General features: G+C 38.0%; 1 protein-coding gene across 4 annotated transcripts in view; it reads right to left on the reverse strand.

Annotated features, from left to right (window-relative positions):
• Positions 1–21,483, reverse strand: part of CDKAL1 (CDK5 regulatory subunit associated protein 1 like 1) — a 647,296-nt gene that overhangs the window by 465,512 nt on the left and 160,301 nt on the right. For all 4 annotated transcript variants that reach the window (XM_041769778.1, XM_041769777.1, XM_041769775.1 and 1 more), the window contains one exon: positions 9,217–9,313. In XM_041769778.1, coding sequence (XP_041625712.1) covers positions 9,217–9,313 — 97 coding nt within the window. The remainder of the gene's footprint in view (positions 1–9,216; positions 9,314–21,483) is intronic.

Below are 21,483 nucleotides of genomic sequence, written 5' to 3' on the forward strand. Positions count from 1 at the left end.
AAGATTTACTAATTGACAGATAAGCCAGACTAGATGGATGCCAAGCAAACAGTATCGGTACCAGAAACTTCTTCCTCTTAAATCCAATTAAGATACCTATAAAACTTTCTGTAGTGGAAAAAAACAACTTTCAGCAATTATAACAAAACTCAATATACTAAGCACAATTGTATAGAGACACATTAGAATACTATAATCATATTCAATAATAGAGTATTATTACAGAGTTAAAAAAATGACTTTAAAGTGATCTGATACTAAAGTTAAAAAGAGTAATAACAGAACCAAATCACAAATACACATTACAGATATAAAACATCAACTAATAAATAACGCTGTCACAGGCAGGATGTTCAAGTCCTAAGCCCTAGAACCTATATGGTTCCCTGGCAAACAGACCTCACAGATGTGATGAGATTAGCCTGGATTCTCTAGATGGGCCCATCTATTCACATGAGTCCTTAAAAGGTGAGGGTCTTACCCACCTGGGATAGAAAGAGAGACATTGATAAAGAGGTCAGAGAGAGAGGGCACTGCTGGCTTAAAACAAGAATGGGACCCAAGTCAATGGAATGTGTGTGGCCTCAAAAAGCTGCAAAAGGCAACAAAAAAGACTCTCAGAGCCTCCAGGAAAGAATGCAGCCCTGTCAACACCTTGATTTTAGTCTAATAAAACTCATATCCAACTTCTGGTCTCCAGAATTGAAAAAGAATAAATACACACCGAGTATTTATTGTGTATTGTATATAAGCAACTATATTTGTGGCAATTCGTTATGTGGCATACAAAACTGATGTGTTAATTAAGAAACCAACATATGACAGCATCAGCACCATGAAACAGGAAAAGTTTAAAACCAAGTGCTATGGGAAAAAGAGAATATGGAAAAAATTAAGTTAAATGCATACCTTATATTTAACATTCATTCAAAAAATATTTATTGAGCCAGACACTGTACTTAGCACTGAAAGTAGTGCAAAATATCTAAAAATGTAAAATAATAATAAACCAAGTCCCTGGCTCTAAAGGAGTGTCCATCAGAATAAGTGCAAATAAACTGAAAAGTTGAATTAATCCTTTTCATACCTTAAAAAAAAAAAAAAAAAAAAAAAAAAAAGCTTTAAAGGTTTAAATGCGTACTTTATCAGACCTGTTCTGAGATCCTGGGAATATAAATTTAAAGTTTTGAAACCACAGAAGAATCTCATTACCAACTCATCCCCTGCCCCAAATTTCCAAGTTTCTAATATATCAAAAATTTTAAAGGCAATGAAAAATGATAAAAAGACAGACAAATCTTTCCCCTATGTTAAAATAGGTTGATTTTCTACTGTTCAGATATAGGAGTCCTTCACATATTCCGGATGTAAACTGTTTAGGAGATATGTTTTACAACTCTTTTCCCCCAGTCTATGGCTTGCCTTTTCATTTCCTTAATAGTATTTTCTGAGGAGCGAAAATATTGAATTTTGATGAAGTCCAATTTATCAACTTTCTTATGTCCTAAGAAGTGTGTGTGTGTGTGCGCGCGCGCGCGCGCACAGTCTCCTAAGAAACAGTTTCTTGGGATCCCTGGGTGGCGCAGCGGTTTGGCGCCTGCCTTCGGCCCAGGGCGCGATCCTGGAGACCCGGGATCGAATCCCACATCAGGCTCCCGGTGCATGGAGCCTGCTTCTCCCTCTGCCTGTGTCTCTGCCTCTCTCTTTCTCTCTGTATGACTATCATAAAAAAAAAAAAAAAAAAAAGAAACAGTTTCTTAACATCACCAAAATAGAGGGGAAGGTGGTAAAAGATTTGAACACTTTGCCAAAGATATATCAATGGCAAATAATCATATGAAAATACACTGAATATCATGAGTCAACAGAGAAAAGCAAATTAAAAGCCCCAAAGAGATACCGCTACACACCTAGTACAATTGCTAAGATTAGAATACCAGCAGTACCAACTTTAGGTGAGGATGCAAAGTAACTGCAAAACAAAATGGTATAGCAGTCCTGAAAAATATTTTGGCAATTTTTTACAAGGTTGAGCAGATGTTTACCATATGACTAGAGGCAGTATCACTCCTGGGCATTGACCCAATAGAGTGCAGACATGTACCCACACAAAGATTTACACATGAATGCTTATAGGAGCTTGATTCTTAAGGGCCCCCAAACTGTAAACAACACAAATTTCTATCAACTTGTGAACAGATAAACTGTGCTCTATCCCTAAAGTGAAATAATTCTAGACAATAAACAGTAACAAACTATCAATAATCACAACAACATGGATGAATACTGAATGCATCAATGCTAAGTGAAAAAGAAATAAAGTAACATATAATTCCATTTCCAGGACATTCTGAAAATGGCAAAACTATAAGGGCAGAAATCAGAAGAACAGTTGCCAAGGACGGTGGGTATGTGTATTTGGTGGGGGAGGGGGGCTGGTGTTGGGAGGGGGGTTGACCACTAAAAAGACACAAGGGAACTTTCTGGTGTAATGGAAATGTTCTGTATCTTAATTATATCTTAGTTGTGCTTATCCAACAGTATACATCTGTCAAAATCCATCAAAGATAAATTTCTTTATTATAGCTCAATAAATCTCACTTAAAGTAAGAAAAAAGATCGGTATAAATAACGTACAAGAAAATAATGAATACAGAGCATATAGAAGCAACCACTAGATCATATGGCTTCTAATTGCCACTTTTTCAGGTTATACAACTCTCCACTGTCTTTTTCCATGTCCTATGGGGTCTGATCTAAGCATTACATGGAATGCAAACTTTTCTCCCCTCACACTACCCTGTTTATCATTCATGAGCATTGCTGCAAACCACACCTCTTAAACCTAACCCCTACGCATTACACTCCGGTCAGGGGTCAGGACACACTACTTGGCATTCCTCTCCCTTTCTGGTGCCCTTAAGCATGCATGCTTTTCTTCAGATACACTGTTGCTTCTGCTGAAAGCCTTCTTTCTCCATCAAACCACGACTCAGGCTTTGAAGCCCAAGTCAAGGATGGTTTCATCCAATGTGTGCCCACCAGACTTTATCCCTCTGCACATTTGATCATGATTATTTGCACCTCTCTTCAGATTTCATGGTTTTTAGGGGAAAGACATTTTACTCAGCTCTGTAACTCTAGCAAATAGTTCTTATTCCAGGCACAGTGCTATGCTCAATGCTGATTCTACTAGCAAGTGAATTATATAAAAATGAAAATAACAATCATAAAGCTAATACAGAGGGAGCACTTATTATATGCCAGGCACCATGCTAACTAACCACATTACAGGTAACTGAATTAATAACCCTTACAAAACTCAGAGTTAGGTCCTATTATTATCACCTATCCAAAGATAAAAAGAAACTGAGGCAAAGAGAGGTTAAGTGACTCGTACACAGTTGCACAGCTAATAAGTGGTGCATCTGGGATATGAGCCTATGCAATCCAGCTCCTGAGTGCATGCTCTTACATACTACAATACACTACTCTTTACTTCTTTTCACATTTGAATAACTGAAGACTGTGTACGCATACAGGTAAAATTAGGAAAGGCCATAAAAGAAATAAAAATAGATCTAAGAAGGTATAAACGTCAACGGGCTTTTAAATTTACCTGTCATTCTGTTATGATACTGCCTTTTTGATAATTACAGGCATAAAAACAAAAGTTAATATAACAAGATGACATATGGAAAGCCATGAAGTAGAGACAGCGAGAAGATATCATTTTTCAATCTTTGCCCTTGATATCAATGCCACTATTACTGGTACACTATCCCACTTCATGAATTCATTTACCTTTTGCAATATATGACAGAAATATTCTCAAATATAGCTCTTTCAAATGCTACTTTATTTATACATGTAATTTTCAAATTAAAGTGTCTGCATTTGAAATACTCACCATGCTGTTTGACTTTTCAGTATTAGGGCAGCCTGCCTGAAAAGATGTTTAAAGCACTACAAACCAATCTGGTTAATAGTCCCTGAGATAAGTGGACATCTGTGTGAAGCAACTTTTTTGTTCAGCTATCCAAAGAAAACTGCACCTGTCTGCAGGGCTCACAGCTGGGAAATCAGCAAGTTTTGTCATTTATAAATTTTTTTACATCAAATGATATATTCTGCTGTGAATTGCATGTTTTCAAATGTTAATAACCTATGTATTAATTCACAGTTTACTTAGGATTTCTAGAGTATACAATCACAAAGATAAGCCTAATGATCAAGTTCAAATGCAGTCCCTGTTTATGAATTAGCACAGGAAATTGACACAAAATGTACAATTTTGTAAATATGCTTTCCTAAAGGGAGTACGAGTCAGCCTTCCTAATAAATGTCACGCCTATTAATGACGACTACTGCAAAAAATGGAGAAATAATACTACCTTAAGAAGAACTTAAGCAAATAAATTGTTTAACCCACCTATCCCCTAACACAACTTCTAACTAATGAGTCAAAGTATATGTGTCAAAGTACATCTCAGCCTTAAGAGGAGATTCTCAACTCACCAATCTCCCTAAAGTCTTCAGGACCCATCCCACCACATTTTCTTGGAGAAGGGATGTTCTAGGCTTAAACCAGGTATCATTAAGAACTGGAACGTAAGCTCTGTAAGGACAGAGATCTTGGATGATTTTCGATGCTGTCGTGTTCCTAGCACCTGCAACAGCAGCTGCCACATAACTGACCCTCAGTAAGTACTTATTAAAGGAAAATTGATGTGGCAGCCCTGGGATTTGAAGCCAGGCTTCTTGAGCTCTGCAATCTATTCTTCTTTTTTTCTATTAGACTTTAACAGAGAACTTGGAGCTTTCCAGCTGACTAATCTAAAAGAAACTTTCTTACCAACAAATGAGCTGAACAGAAGGAAAGGAACATCCAAAAGGTATAGTCACAAGATCCTGGAACTACCTGCAGCTGGACACAGAGTAACCAAAGTAAACAAATAACAGCAGTGATTGAAAAAATGACATTGCATGAAAACTCATTCCAAGGTGGATGGTTAACCATAACTATTTGCCCCAAGACATGTGAAATTTTTCACTCTGAGATAAAATGTTTCAAGATCCTGAAAATTTTTTTGTAAAGATCCTGATTCTGTACTAGTTACCTATAAATACACATATTCTAGATATTAAGTAAAATTTCATTCAACCATTCAAGGAAAGAAGTTTTGGTTATAAAAAGACCTTTTTATCCAAGACATGGATGTTTCCAAATCTTTTCTCTCTCCTTTCCAAACATAAAAAAAATTAGACATTTTTGTGCTCCAGCATGGGAAAAGTACAGATGTTACAGCCACCAAAGCCAGTTCTTCTGAACCCAGAGGTTGGTAGGCTTTGATATTCTGATTTTTTTTTCATTAGCCACCACACAAATAATATTAATTACAACTAGATAGTTTCAGGAGACAGTAGGAAAGATGATAATAACATGCCCAGGGTCTGACAACTGATTGCTATGTGCCCTCACTGCATTGTTATCTCTGATTATGAAAACAAATTAAATGTCCCATTTCTAGAGGCTGATATTGATGGAAATTCACATGTTACAAGGGTAGTAACATCCTTTTTAATTATTAAGTATCTTCTTTTTTACAGGCTAACACCATAAGTACTTGCAAACATAGGGATAATATGTCTTTTTTAACTCAGGTGTGTAGAAAGTAGCTTGTTCCCCCACTGATCCCCACCTCAAGGCAGCTTTTTATTTCAATCACTTGGTCAAAAGAACCGACACACCCTCTCTGTATTGTGGGGTGACACAGACAAATCCTAGCAGAGAGCAGAAGCCCAGAATGTAGTTACATGGGTTCTTTCTTCCACTTCTGTTAAAGCCATGAGTCTCAGGTACTCTCTGAGGGAAATTTTGTGAAGGAGTAAGTTTTTACTTCGTCTGTTTAAAAAAACAAAAACAAAAACAAAAACAAAAACAAAAACAAAAACAAAAAACCTGCAATATAATCCCTAAAACCAGTTTCCTACATCTATGAATTTAAACATTTTTTTTAACACTTCAGAATTTAAAAAAAAAAAACACTTCAGAATTTTTTCGTCTAAATCAATATAATCCATTTCTTTATTTCAATTAAACTCACTATATTTCAGAAGGTTTCTGTTTTTGTAGCAATTCTAAAAATTATCTTCAGAAACGGGTCTTTTCAGATACCAATTATAGATGATTTTGGTTTCCTTCCCCAGATTTTTTAAAATTTTAGGTTCTGTGGACATGACTTTCACATATAAACAGTTATGATAAATGTTATATTGCTGCAAAAAAATTGCTCTATAAAATGATGTTTATAAAGAATGATCTTATAATTTAAGTTACACTAAATGCTGAAGATGTAATTAGATTACAACTCAAACTATGTTACAAATAGTGCAATTTCACTTTTGGAAACTTTTCACAACATACTGATTTGAAATTAAAATAAAAAGTCTTTTGTGGGGGGCACCTGGCTGGCTCACTTGGAAGAGCATGTGACTCTTGGTCTCAAGATTGTGAGTTCAAGCCCCACGCTGGATATAGAGATTACATTTAAAACAAAAGGGGATCCCTGGGTGGCTCAGCGGTCTGGCACCTGCCTTTGGCCCAGGGCGCGATCCTGGGGTCTCGGGATCGAGTCCCGCGTCAGGCTCCCGGCATGGAGCCTGCTTCTCCCTCCTCCTGTGTCTCTGCCTCTCTCTCTCTCTCTCTATGTCTATCATGAACAGATTAATAAATCTTAAAAAAAGAATAGTCATATCACTTTTTAAAAAATAAATAAATAAAACATAAAAAAATAAGACAAAAACCACAGGGGAAAAATAGTCTAGAGGAGATAAGCAAAGTCATAATTATTGTATTTCAGTGATGGAATTATGAATATTCTTTCTATTCCCATTTTTAAATATGTGATCTATAGTTAGTTCTCCAGTTGTAAAGAAGCAAAATACATAAATCTAAAGAATGAGATTGGAGGGCAGAACAAAAAGATGCTAGATTAAATGGGGAGGTGAGAGAGGTTACTTGCCAAAGCCATGAGTTTGTATCATCCCTGAAGATCAGCTTCCCCATTAGCAGCACTGGGGATGCTCCCTCAGAACCTCCCCTACTTCCTTAACTGCACACAGTAGAGTTCAGAAAAGTGTTACCATAATGTACACAGAGAGCTCTTAACTGCACACAGTAGAGTTCAGAAAAGTGTTACCATAATGTACACAGAGAACAGGATTTGTTATAGTAAAGAAATTATCCTATTCCAATAACTTAACTCCTAGAGATGAAATCTGAGATGAATCCTATGCTTTCGCACATTCCATCCTAAAACAGAATTCGAACGAGTTTCCTATTTCCCTAACACAGCAGAACTATGTTTATGGAGAAAGTTAGTCTCACATGAATAGATAACTCAGGAGTCCATATTCATGTCATTCCTTAAACCAAGAGTAATCAAAAAGTAAACAGACAAATGGTGAAAACAAACTAAACTTCTCAAACATTCAGGTTCTGTTTAACACAAGAATGTTTGTTCAAAGATTATTGAATTTTCTAGTGGGCAAGGACTTGACAGCAGAAAACAAGTTCATTACACTGAGAATACAGTATTTAAAAAAGTTGTCAATAGCAGGGCACCTGGCTGGTTTAGTCAGTAGTGCTTACAGCTCTTGATTTCAGGGTAGTAAATTCAATCCCCAAGTTGGACAGAGATTACTTAAAAAAAAAAAAAAAAAAAAAAAGCTGTCAGTAGTAAATCAAATACAGAAAAATCCAATGAATCTCATTCCAGATGCCAATTATTCACATAATTTTTCTCTGAGGGTACTATATTTTCATACATTTTTATGAATTAATATAGCCCCCCCCCTTTTTTTTAAAGAAGATTACTGAGCATATTGAGTACAGTCTTAGTAGTATGGTAGGAAGGATGAAGCACCACCATGTGGTCAATGGATACTGATGGAATTCTAACCACTTGTGGGCACTCTGTGACTAACAATGGCCACAAAAAGTAAGACGGATGACATGCGGTAGTCCCCTGACCCAAGGATGCTAAGAGCAGGAAGACTCATTTAGTCAGTCACAAAACACTCACTGAGTGCCTACTGTATGTTGGGCATCACGGGGAAGGTTGGAGAAACACGATCAGTGTTTAAAAGCAGACTGAAACGCAGTCACTGTGAATTTAGTAATTTAAGTGGCAAGGTGGCCTTTATCAGACAATTATAAATAAGTAAATGTAAAATCATAACCCTGTGAGATGCTGAGAGAGCAAATGACAAGGGGTCAGAGGGGGCGTCCCAGGATGGGCAACGGTGGGGCTGCAACTGGGGGGGTGCAATATAAGGGAGGTGGCAGATTCCCAAAAAAGGCATCTATGTACTAGGGAGATGACAAGGAGTTCAGTGGGATGGAGAAACAACAATGATATGGGAAGAAAAATGGTAATGGACAGGCAGAGAAAATTAACAAGGGACTTAAATTCTGTACAGCGTGTTGTGTTAGGTTATTTATTTATTTATTTATTTATTTATTTATTTGACAAAGAGCCAGAAAGAAAGAAAGAGAGTACAAGCAGGAGGAGTAGCAGAGGGAGAGGGAGAAGGAGACTTCCCGCTAAGCAGGGAGTCCAATGCAAGGCTCCATTCCAGGGCTCTGAGATCATGACCTGAGCCAAAGGCAGATGCTTCATGAACTGAACCACCCAGGCACCCTGGTATTTTTTTTTTTTTTTTTAGGTGAGAGAATCTAGAACATGTTAGTGTGCTACAGTGAAAAAGTTACAGAGACATGACAAAATTTCAGCAGCAATGGGGGAAGTATGATGAGGAGACATAGTCCCAAGTGCAACATAGTTTGTAAATAAAACAGGAAGAGCAAATCTGGGACCCCTGGGTGGCTCAGCAGTTGAGCTGCCTTTGGCTCAGAGCGTGATCCTGGTGTCCTGGGATGGAGTCCTGCATCGGGCTCCCTGCAAGGAGCCTGCTTCTCCCTCTGCCTATGTCTCTGCCTCTCTCTCTCTCTCTCTCTCTCTCTCTCTCTGTGTCTCTCATGAATAAATAAAATCTTTTTTAAAAAGAAGAAAGAAGAAAGAAAGAAAGAAAGAAAGAAAGAAAGAAAGAAAGAAAGAAAGAAAGAAAGAAAGAGAAAAAATCAAAATGTGGATCCATTACATGTTTCAACAACACAAGATTTTCTTTTTTCCCCCATCATGTAGAGCTTACCCCTATGATACTCAGTCCCTTAAAGTAGTCCTGCCGAGGCTGGGCTTGAGGAACACATCCAGCTAGCACTATTTTCTTGTTCTCCTCTTGAGCTTTTCTAAAAGATTGAAGAAAAACAGTTTGATTGTTTTGCTCACAAGTGTACTCTTAGAAACTCATGTTAGTGCATATAAACTGTCCAAATCCTAACAAGCCTTTCTACCATGAAACTGGATTTTCTAACAACTGCTGAAAGAGAAAATACTATAATAAGACTCCGGTACTACATATCTACTGATCATACCATTAGAGAATACAACAGCCATCCAACCTGACCATGTCTTTATCATCCCATTACAAAAGCAAAAACTTTATACAGAATTCTCAAGGATATAAATCATGCTTAAAAGCCACTTTCTAGTTAGCCATTCAATTAAGTTATTTTAAATATTAATGAAAATGTACCTAAAACCCATTCTATGACTTTCCAGGAGTTTGACCACTATTAAAGTTAAACGTACTTTTAAAAATTCTAACAGAAGTCTAAAAAACAGAAGGTATAATATCCCTTCTCTCCTGGGAATTCACACATCTCCCCACTTCTGCTCCCCAGGTACTTATGCTTAAGCATTACAGGGTGCTTATGCTAACTGCCAGCCCAGCCCTCACATATGCAAATATAATGTGTAACTAGACCCATGTTCAGTACTTACACATAAGGATGAAACTACATTTTGCTTTACAAATACCTTTTTCCTTTCACATCTTTACATAACCATCAATCTTATCCTTTTTACCCATCACAATGTGGATATACTATAGCTTAACTATTATTCTTATCAGCAGTTAGGTTGTTTCAAATCTTTCAGTATTAAAAATGATTTTACAATGAGCATGTGTATACATACATATGTACATATGTGGATGGATAGATATCTTTGATTATTTGAGAAAGTGTTTCTGGATTGTGGAAATCCAGATGTGAAATCTATGCTAAGATGTCTACTTATTTCCCTAGCATAAATGCTAAAAAGTAGAAATGCTGATTCCAAGGTCAACATGGCTGGTTATTAAGCACATCTTTGCTTAGGAAGGGGTTGGGATATATTTTATACATTACTCCCTCATCTGTCATTCACATATACAGCAAACACTGACTGTGTGCCAGAAAACAGTGGTCAATTCAGTGGTGCTGGAAATCTTTTTCTAGAAACTATTCACATCCTTTGCCCATTTTAAAATGAAATTTTCAAGTCTTCAACTCTTTTTCAAGTACATGGGTTTTGGGGTACAGTGATGCTTTGTTTCCTTTTTTTGTTTTTCTGGATGCTGGGGTACACTAGGCTTTATGCACCAAATTGTGTTCCTGGCCCCGCTGGCAATCTTTACCTCTCTAAACTGAGGAAGTTAAGAGTATGAGCAGCCCAATTTCAAGACATGTAACTTTTAGAACACACCACTGTGAAATGAAGTCTCTACACCTGGCACATTCATGTTTTCTCCAACCTTTTCAAGAATACAAACTCAGAACTGGCGGCCAAAACAAAAAAACAAAACCCTGGGATTAACAGAACCAGCTATTTGTGATCAACAGCCACATCAAGACCTTCTGGGAGGTATGCAGAGAATGATTAAATGAATAAGTAGAGAATAAAATACTATTTTAACATCATCTCTAAATGTTTCATTTCAAGAACTTATCACAGAGCTTTGGTATAATTTTTCCACTTGGAATCCTGTAATAAAAGAAACTTGTTAATGGAATTTTAAAAATCTGAATTAGGCAGATTTGGCATATCCAAGAGAATTACTGCCTGGCTCTACCACCTGGTTTTACTTTTTTATTAGTGCCATGCACATCATTGTACACAGTTTTCTGGCGGTAAATGCAAAATACCTTATCAAACAAAAAAATAATTTTCCATTTACATTAAGAATCTATACGAGGAAGTAACATCTGGCTTCCTCAAGAATTTTAGCTATAATACCTAGAAACATGGCAAACATCCAAGAGAGTCTGTGAGGTCACCAACAATTACATTCAAATTAAAAGGCCTGCCTCCTATAATGTGACTCATTTTCTTAATTATTAAGCACATCTAAGACATGATGTTGTGAGTTTAAGAGAACACAGTAAAGAAGGCATGCTCTTTGCACCCAACGAGCTTATGGTTTATAATGGACGAGATGTAAAAGAACATCAACAACACAGCATCAAATAAAATGCCTCTAGTGACAGAAAGACACACAGGCAACATATATATCATGGGGAACAAAAGAGTATATAGACAGAAAAAGATAGTACAAGGCTTCCAAACAAACTTGGGGGGATTTTTAAGGCAGACAGTAGGAGGAAAAAGAAGAATTAGAGGCAGAGAAACCATCAGGCAACTGTTGCAGCATGGCAAAAGACAAGAAGGAGGAAGTACTGAACTACAGAATTCATATATATTATAGAGACTGGAAAGCTTCTATTATGGAAGGAGATTTAAGAAAGAGGCTGAAGAGTTTCTATTTAAGTTAGTGGGCAATGGGGAAGTGTTTGGCAGCAGTGTGGACATAGAGTGGAACCAAACTTGAAGAACATGATAATGGTGGCAACACATAAAATGAAACACAAGGGAACAGAAGCTAAGCGGTAAGGAAAAGGGATGTGATGACTGAATGCATGTGGAAGATAAAAAAATTAAAAAAATAAAAATAAAAATAAAAGATTAAAGGAAAGGAGATTAGTTTTCTTGCTAGAATATACTTGAGGAAAACCCAAGGAAGTTCAAAAGTCTACAAGGGATCAGCGAACATCCTACAGAAAAGGCAACATAGTCAATACTTTAGGCTCTGCTACTCACAGGTCCTCTGTTGGAAGAGTTTTAATTCTGTCACTTTAATGCAAAATCAATCGTACATAATATGCAAGTGTGTGTGTGTGTGTGTGTGTGTGTGTGTGTGTAGCATCTGCCAATAAAGCTTCATTTACATAAATAGGCAGTAGGTCAAATTTGGCTCAAGGAAGCAGCTGGCTGAGTAATGAGATGGAAGGCAAAAAATTCACATAGAAAACACTAAATCTGAGGTTCCACTAATGCCCATCAAGTTTCTGGAAATTCGAGTCACCGGCTGGGAAAGAAGCTGGGGGGAGATTTTGGAAACATTCTCTAATAATGTGACAGTTGATAACAGTGCATAGAACCTAGTGGTGTGGAAAGAATCCAACTGAATACAAAATTTTAAGGCTCTTTAGAGATGAAGAAACATTTCCACAGAATAAAAATGTTGGTATGAAAAATAAAAAGGAGGTAACATTACTACCAACCACTATATTCTAATGACAATAATAATCACAGCTAGCATTTACACAGCATTTCAACAAGTTAACCATTATATAATTAGCTACGTAACATATCTGAAAACAGCACAGCCAATATGTTATAAAAATCCATGACAAATGTTATTGTTTTTGTTTTTTGAAAGATTTTATTTATTTATTCATGAAAGACAGAGAGAAAGAGAGAGGCAGAGACACAGGCAGAGACACAGGCAGAGACACAGGCAGAGGGAGAAGCACACTCCATGCAGGCAGCCTGATGTGGGACTCGATCCTGGGACTCTGGGATCACACCCCAAGCCTAAAGCAGACGCCCAACCGCTGACCCACCCAGGCATCCCCAGGGCAAATGTTCTGATGATATAATAAACACTAAATCAGGTCATAAAGCAGTCCAAGGCTGATTTTAAGGGAGTGAGCAGAACACCAGAGAATTAAGAGGAAAAGTTCAAAATAGAGATGCTTGAGTAATTTACTTAGAATATTATTTCATGCTTTCACTGAATATGGATTTAAAATGCTAGGGTAGGGATCCCTGGGTGGCGCAGCGGTTTGGCGCCTGCCTTTGGCCCAGGGTGCGATCCTGGAGACCCGGGATCGAATCCCACATCAGGCTCCCAGTGCATGGAGCCTGCTTCTCCCTCTGCCTGTGTCTCTGCCTCTCTCTCTCTCTCTCTGTGACTATCATAAATAAATAAAAATTTAAAAAAAATAAAAATAAAAAAATAAAATGCTAGGGTAGACCAAAACTATAATCAAAGCAAAAATCATAGCCCTGTTATGGAATATTAATACCACATTTTATATGTGACCAAATAAAGTAGGAAAACTTTTAACCCAATTTCTCTGAATCCTCTTTTTCTAAACATTCCCTTCTTACATCCTGTTCTTTTTGTTTAGTGAGCTTTGTTCAGGTTAATAGAAGCCTGTAAAACAATTTCTTTAGAAACATACCCAACACAGACACATTTTTAAAAGCTTTTGTCCTTCAAAATATGAATGCTGGTAACAATAACACCTTAAGAAACTTTAAAGTAACATGAATCTCTAAAGTCCTCATTTTAGATAGCCTTGAAATATTAATTAAAACAAAAATTACACATAAAGCTAACTCAATATAATCTTTCTTATTTTCTTGAAACATATTTCTAAATTAGAGACATACCCTTGACTAGAACACTAACTTGAGTAATGCAGAAAACATGTAGAAATCCTTCCCTCTTTTCTGCCAACTACTAAATACAAAAATAATTTGTACAGAATCTTAAAATTCACAGAAGCATAGAAAATAAAGATGACATGTCATTTACTTTATTTCACCAAAGAGATGAGGAGCCACTGGCCGGCTCAGCTGGTTAAGCATCTGCCTTTTGCTTAGGTCATGATCTTGGGATCCTGAGACTGAGCCCCACCACGTAGGGCTCCCTGCTCAGCGAGGAATCTGCTTCTCCTTCTGTTCCTCCCCATCCCACTCATCCTCTCTCTCTTAAATAAATAAAATCTTTTTTAAAAAGAGAGAAAAAATTGAGATTCAAGAAGATGTAATAACTGTGGCCCAAAGTCCACACTTTGAGTTAGTGCTGGAGCTGGAATGGATGCCTAAGATTCACTGTTCCTTGAAGATCAGATCTCAGGACATAAATCAAACTTGGGTTTTGATTGTGTAATAAAAATCAGAGCAAATGTTTTTTTAATGAAAACAGTACAGAAATTTATAGGGATTATAACACATCGAATGTCTTCAAAGTAGAAACACAGTATCTGACAGTTCTTGTTTCTCTGAATTCTGCACACAATCTAATTGCAGAGTAATACACTCCTGGATACATCAAGAAAAACACAGTTCTCAACAAATAGCAGGTAGGCAAGAAATGTTGCTTCTCTCTTCATGTTCTTTTCTCCTCTTCCTTACATCTTTCCTGCAACTCGATGCTCAATCAATATAAAAATATTCGTAATAATAACTAGGTCTTCCAATTTTAGTGTACGTGCTACTGAAGCAAGCACAACAATGACTAGGTCTTCACCCAAAGTTTTCTTTCATGAAAAATTATTTTGTAAATATATATCTGACTTTTACAGTTCTTTTTTTTTTTTTTTTTTTGAGGGGGGATAGGGAGGAGCAGAAGGAAAGGGAGACAGGGAGGATCTTAAGCAGGCTCCAACACCCAGTGCAGAGCTGGAGCTCACAACCCTGAGATCATGACCTGAGCCGAAATAAAGAGTCAGAGTGCCTGGGTGGCTAAGTGTCTGCCTTCAGCTCAGGTCATGATCCCGGAATCCTGGGATCAAGCCCCACATCAGGCTCTCTCTGTTCAGCAGAGAGTCTACTTGTATCTCTTGTTCTGCTTGTGCTCTCTTTCTCGCTCACTCGCTCACTCTCTCAAATAAATAAATAAAATCTTAAAAAAAAAAAAGTCGGACACTTAACTGACTGAGCCACCTGAGCACGCTTAATTTTTATGTCTAAATGCATACTGATATACTCATAAAAACTCTTCCTCACAATAGCACTAAAAAGAGAGTCATATTAATCTGTTTGTGTACAAAGCAAGCACAGTCTTCACTACTCCGTGAGTATCCTCTGTACTTAAATATTCAAGTAAGAGAACATTTATTGTATATATTCATAGTTAAGTAGTCATGTGAAACACACAAAAATATTTCAGCAAATAAGGATTTATGTGCATGATAAACTTCAAAAACCACGATGCCTTTTCTAATTTGAAAACAGCAGTCAAGAAAGAAGTAGCCTGTAGCAATGCCACTGTCTACCCTCATAACTACTGTCAGGACTTTGAGAGACTTTGAGAGTTGGGCCAGGGGCTGCCAAAAGTTGAAAATAAAGTTACTCTAAGACTTGATGGGATTTAACATTCTGAAAAAAAAAAAATCATCCTAACATATATTCAAAAATATAACTCAGGATAGTTGCAGACGTTTAAATCCAAAGTAACCGGGGGTATAGTCTCGGGATCTCAAGAATTGATTGTATTTTAACTAAACAAAAACTAGAACATAAGAACACATTTTATGCTCCATAAGAAGGAATGTTATAGAAAGGGTTGTAGTCTTCACTGCAACCCAGAAGAGTCCAAAGGGCAAAAATTTCTCAAAATCTGTAACAGTGGCAAGCAGAGCAGACACCCAAGGCAGATGATCACAGACAAAACAATCATGTCTTCAAACTGTATCTAGGCACAACAAACCACACTGATGAACTGGCCATACAAAACCAGTCAAGAAATTCCCACGTGAGTTCAGCTTCAATGGGTTTCCTTTATGATGCTTACTACCTGGACAAGTTCCTGAGTTCACCTAAAACTTCTATCAATAAAGTCAGTAATTCAGCATTTCATTTATTCAGTCACTCCTTCACTCACCCACACCAAGACACACACAAAAAAAGAAAGATAAAAAGTCCCTGATGTCCAGCAGTTCACAGTCTAGTGAGAAGAGAAAATGGGCTTTAGAGCCCAGGTTCTTTTGCACAGAGGGGAAGAACGGAAATCTGGAGGTGACCAGGAGAACTGTGAGTAGCCCTGTGGGAGAATCACCATGCATCCCTGAAGAGAGACTCCAGGGTACTTTTTTCAACAAAGCAGGGCTATGTAACCCTGACTCCCAAAGAGGTTCGTGAGGGGTGCAGTCAGAGATGCAGAGGAGGCTAAGCAAAGGGTACCATAGTCTTCCCCCTCATCCTCCACTACAACCTGTTACTGTGTGTTTATGTGCTTCATGTATCAAAGACCTGTGAAAGATTTTGTCTGAAGAAATGATTTTATGTTTTTAAATTTAAACAAACAAACAAACAAAAAAAGGTGAGCATAGGAAACAGATTTATTCTCCTGCCAAGGACACAGACTTTTGTTAAGAGGTTAAGGATAGGGCAGCCCCAGTGGCACAGCGGTTTAGCGCCGCCTGCAGCCCGGGGTATGATCCTGGAGTTCCGGGATCGAGTCCTGCGTCGAGCTCCCTGCGTGGAGCCTGCTTCTCTCTCTGCCTGTGTCTCTGCCTCTCTCTCTCTCTCTCTCTCTCTGAATAAATAAATAAAAATCTTTAAAAAAAAGAGGTTAAGGATATAAGGAAAGTTGGATTATAGAAAAGGGAATTTCAGTGAGAAGTGTACACAAGTTTTTAAAAGAAGCTACAAGACAAAAGTGATAGGGGGAATGGGGTGAGACCAAAGACAGGAGAGTCTGGGAAGAAGCAGGAGGAAATCAGAAAATGGGTGATATTCTTGCACACTGGACAAAAGACTAGACACAGGAAGCAGCACAGTAAGAAAGCACCAGGTAGGCCTAACTAGCTCTGAATCCTGTGGCCAGCTGCTGAAAGTCACTCTCCTCTGTAAGTCAGAAAATTATTATTTCCTCCAGAAATGGGGGGTGTGGGGTGGTTCTTCTAATTCTGGGATGCTGGCAGCTATTGACCATGGTCAGATATGCCTACATAAGGAACTGAATTAGTGAGGCTGGCTATTATGAAATCAGTCCCTGGGCCCATTTAACTCTAGGCCAATCTACAGAAAAAGTTTCTGAATCTGCAAAACCAAGTATCATACACTGAAAAATAATGACACCTAGTTATGCCACATGGAAAGCCTGCTTGACATGACATACATTTCCACTGCTCTAAAACTGAAACCCTAATCCCATAAGACAATCAAGCATCCATTCTGTTTCTAAAGCAAGTGGCTTAAAGGTTGAATCAGAAGTACTGAAAGCCACAGGTTTGTTCTTTGATTCAGAAATTCAGCATCAAGACACTTGGGCAAGTTAATGGTAAATCCACGAATAGCAAATCCATCTTTCCAGTTGTCCTTTCAAAAATCACAGAATTATTCTTAATCCACCTTGTTCTCTGATACTCGATCCATCAGCAAACCCCGCTAACGGCACCTCAGAAGGATGTCCAGGTGCCCACCATTTTTTAACCACTTCCCTGCTGCCACCCTGCTCTAACCAGTAACACTTCTCCCCTGTTTCCTTCTATCTTTGTCCTCTTATAGTTTACTCTCAACACAGCAGACAGAGTGATCTTTGTAAAATGTAAGCCAGAACAAAGCACTTTTCTCCTCAAAATGTTATGGATCAGTATCTCATAAAGATTAAAAGCCAAAGTTCTTCAAAACGACCTACAAGGCTCTGCCCCCTCTGGAACCCCTCCTCCTTTCCCTGCTCCCTCTCATCTCCTGTGATACCTTCTACTCTTTCCCCACCCACTCTGTTCCAGCTAGCAGGCCTTCCAAGTCTTCCTGGAAAGTGCCACACATGCACCCACATTAGGCCTTTCCCTCTGCTGATCCACTTTTGTATAGAAGTCCACAGGGTGCTCCTCCCTTCCTCGCCAGGTCCTTGCTTATGGATCATCTTCAGGAAACCTGTGGCATACCATGGCACTGCCATCAACTCCCTTCGCTGCTTGTTTGCTTCTTCACACCACCTCTCACCTTCTCCTCTCCCACACAATTTTCAAAATTTTTAAAAATAGCATGTCCCCTATCTGCACTCCCTCCCAGAGTGTGACTTTATCATAAAGACAAGGATTGGGGTGTATGCTCTCTTACAGAAGTATTTCTAGACTTAAAATAGAACCTGGTATGCTGTAGTAGCAAAAAGGGGGAGGGTAGCACTAAAAGTCCAACCAGAGAGGAGTCAATGAACTATGATAGAAGCATAGAAAGGAACACCACAGTCACTTGAGAAACACTGTAGCGAAGTGACTGACAGACTCTGAAGCCAGACTGCCTAGATTCTAAGGCTGCCTCCATTTACTGTGCAACTGTAGGTGAAATACTTAATCTCTCTGCGCTATGTTTTTTTTTTCATTTGTAATAGAAGTTCTTACTTCATGAGGTTGTGAGACATAAATATGGTAATATATAAAAAGCACTTTAAAAAGTGCTGGCATATAGTAAAAACTTTATCAACGCTCACTATTATTTGAGAGTTTTCTGGAGATCTACAAGGGCTGACATGGATAGATGACTACATTACATGGTTAGGAGAAAATACGAAGTTACAGAACAAAATGGAAACTATGTCCTATGCATACACAGAAGGTATTAAGAAGGCAAATGCAAGGAATAAATCCTGAAAAGAAATGTTCCAACTGGTAAACAACAGCTACCTCTGTTGGATAAAGAATTAAGAAAACAAAGACTGTATTAAAAGCTTGCCACTACAACAGGGAAGGAGAGAGGACCTCCCCCAGAATCCAGACCAGCTCCTGGAAAGGTGTCATCCCAGGATTAAAACCTGTCAAGGAGGCCATACATGGCATGTTCCTTCTTACATACTTTCCTAACTTACCTTGGGTCGCCTCAAAGAGCTCCCCAACAATTGTAGAGCTCCTCCTAGATGGGATGGTTACAAGGTTGAACAGATTTTACCCAAATAATATTTTCTACAATGTCATTTACAAGTGGTCATGTGGCTTCTGCTTTACTTCCCCAGAGGCAGGGAGCCCAGTACTTCACAATTTCCTGTTTAATCACTTGCTTTTGTCTATTAGTTCTTATTTTTAAAATCCACCTCCAGATAATTTCCACTTATTTGCCCAAATTCACCTTCTTTCACCCTCAAAGTCTTATCCCCTAACAGTAGCCCACATCCCAAACCATGTTTGGTCCAAACAATATGTAACCATTCTAAAGTTAATATCTCTAAAGTATGTGTATGGCAGGCTCACAATTTCCTATTGCACAAAATATGGTGAATCTAATTGAACCTGTAGCTGATTGTCTTCATCGCTGTAGATACAGAATTTCACATCCATAAGAGACACCCAAAACTTTCTAACCCTGTGATTTCTTTTTGTAAAAGAGAAAATGGAGGATCAGAAAGATGAAATAGCTTGCCCAAGGTCAAAGTAAAGACAGGACAGGCAGTCATCCATCGCTGCCCTTTGCTTCAATATAATGATGTCCATACCTGGGGTTACTGAGATCTGTAAGACTGTGGCTCCATAATAAATAACCTCGGGAAGCTATACAGATGGATTCTTATCTTCCTTTTGTGTTGGCTCTTACTTCTCAACATGTCATTTCTAACTTGTCTACTCAACTCTCTCATCCTAACTCCTAACTGCTATGCAATGAATCTATGAAACTTCTGGAGTAAATGATGACCAATCAACAACCCCATTTTACACAAAATTTTCACAAAGTCATTAGTGAAATATTTTGTGACTATCATGTGTATAGTATATGCCTAGAAGCTTGTCATATATCAAGAGGAATTTGTGTTTTAAGAAATATACATGAAGTTGAAAAGAACTGAAAAACCTGAAATATACAAATTGAACAGAAATACGAATGGACACTTTAAATACAAGCTTGGTATACTAATAAGGACAACTACATTTACAAACTTTTTACAGACTTAAAGTAGCCACCAAAACTTTTAATTAGAGAACTCACCAGTTAAAAGGGGGGGGGGCAGAAGGGGAATAATCCAGATGCATAAATATATACTACTTTATATAAGTCATACACATGTAGCACTATACTAATATGTTGTATATATTATAAAACCTTAATATTAGTATATTTGTAACGGATTACTGCAAAAGAAAATTGGTGTTCCAAATTCAAATGGAGAAGTTATTGCGGCTTAAATAAAGGATTAGCAAGCCTCCTAAAATCTGGTGTAATGCTAACAGTCACCTAGAACCTTTAGTCATTGGAGAGGATCAGAATATGCCAACACAAAATACAGCACTTTAGCATGAAGATTATTTTGAGCTCAAGGGAATTAAGAAACAGCAAGTTCGGGAAAAAGAGACCCCCTTTCCAGTTGGGCTAGAAGAAGGATGTAAATTTCCACTTGTAAAGGTATCCCCCGTCCAGTCCAGTACCAGGAAGAGAACTACTCCCGAAACAACTCAGACTGCCTGACTCTTCATGCATAACCAGCCCTATTAAACAACCCTGATTTTCCATGCATTTCCTAATCACCTTACCATAAATCTCCTTTCCTTAAGAAACCGCAAGTCCTTTCTCTTTTATCTAAACTCTTCTCTATTCCTTATCACCTTTGTTAAGGCGGTATATAATCTGCAAATTCTAACATCTCCCTTGAGTCACATTTCTTTATGAACTACCCCAACATACCTAAATCTATTTTTCCCTATTAACCCATCTTTTAAAAAAAATATTCTCTTTATTTATTTATGAGAGACACAAAAAGAGGCAGAGACATAGGCAGAGGGAGAAGCAGGCTCCTCACAGGGAGGCTGATGGAGGACTCAATCGCAGAACTGGGATCATGCCCTGAGCCAAAGGCAGACACTCAACTACTGAGCCACCCAGGCATCCCTATTAACCCATCTTTTATGAGCTTGATTCCCAGGCCCCATTTTGTTCTGTTTCGGTTTTTTTGCCCTCCCCTGCGTTATGAAGTTTAAGGTTCAATGGTATTTCTGTGTAACTTCTGATCCAAGGGAAAGTAAGAGGAGTGAGGTCCATGAAAATGTGTCCCCTGGAGAGGACACTTCACCACCTTTAAAACTGCATTTAAGACTTTCCCAACACTTACCATTTGAATCAATCATTTCCTTGGTAAGCTAATTAAAGCAAGTAAAACATTCCTTCCTTAAAAGGATTAACACCAAAAATAACCTAAGGTTCTGACAGATAAAATCCTATTATGGAGAATTCATTTCATAAAACAAAAAGCCAATCTGTAATTAGTTCACCTCCCATAAGATCAGTATCCTGACACTGTCTTCCTAGCAAACACTTTAGGTGGTGATACCTTTGGACAGAGGAAAGAAACGAGAGAGGAAGGGGAGGAAAGTAAGAAAGGAATCTCAAGAGACTGTGAGTGTATCAGAAGGCCTGAATAAAGTGACACTGAGAAGAGATGCCCCAATGGGCTCTTACATTCAACTCACTGTCCAATTTGCACATCTCACTGTACTTTAATTATCACATTTACCAAGAGGAACGAAAATTAAAT

This window comes from Vulpes lagopus, chromosome 10, assembly GCF_018345385.1.
Source record: "Vulpes lagopus strain Blue_001 chromosome 10, ASM1834538v1, whole genome shotgun sequence".
Lineage (NCBI taxonomy): Eukaryota > Metazoa > Chordata > Mammalia > Carnivora > Canidae > Vulpes > Vulpes lagopus.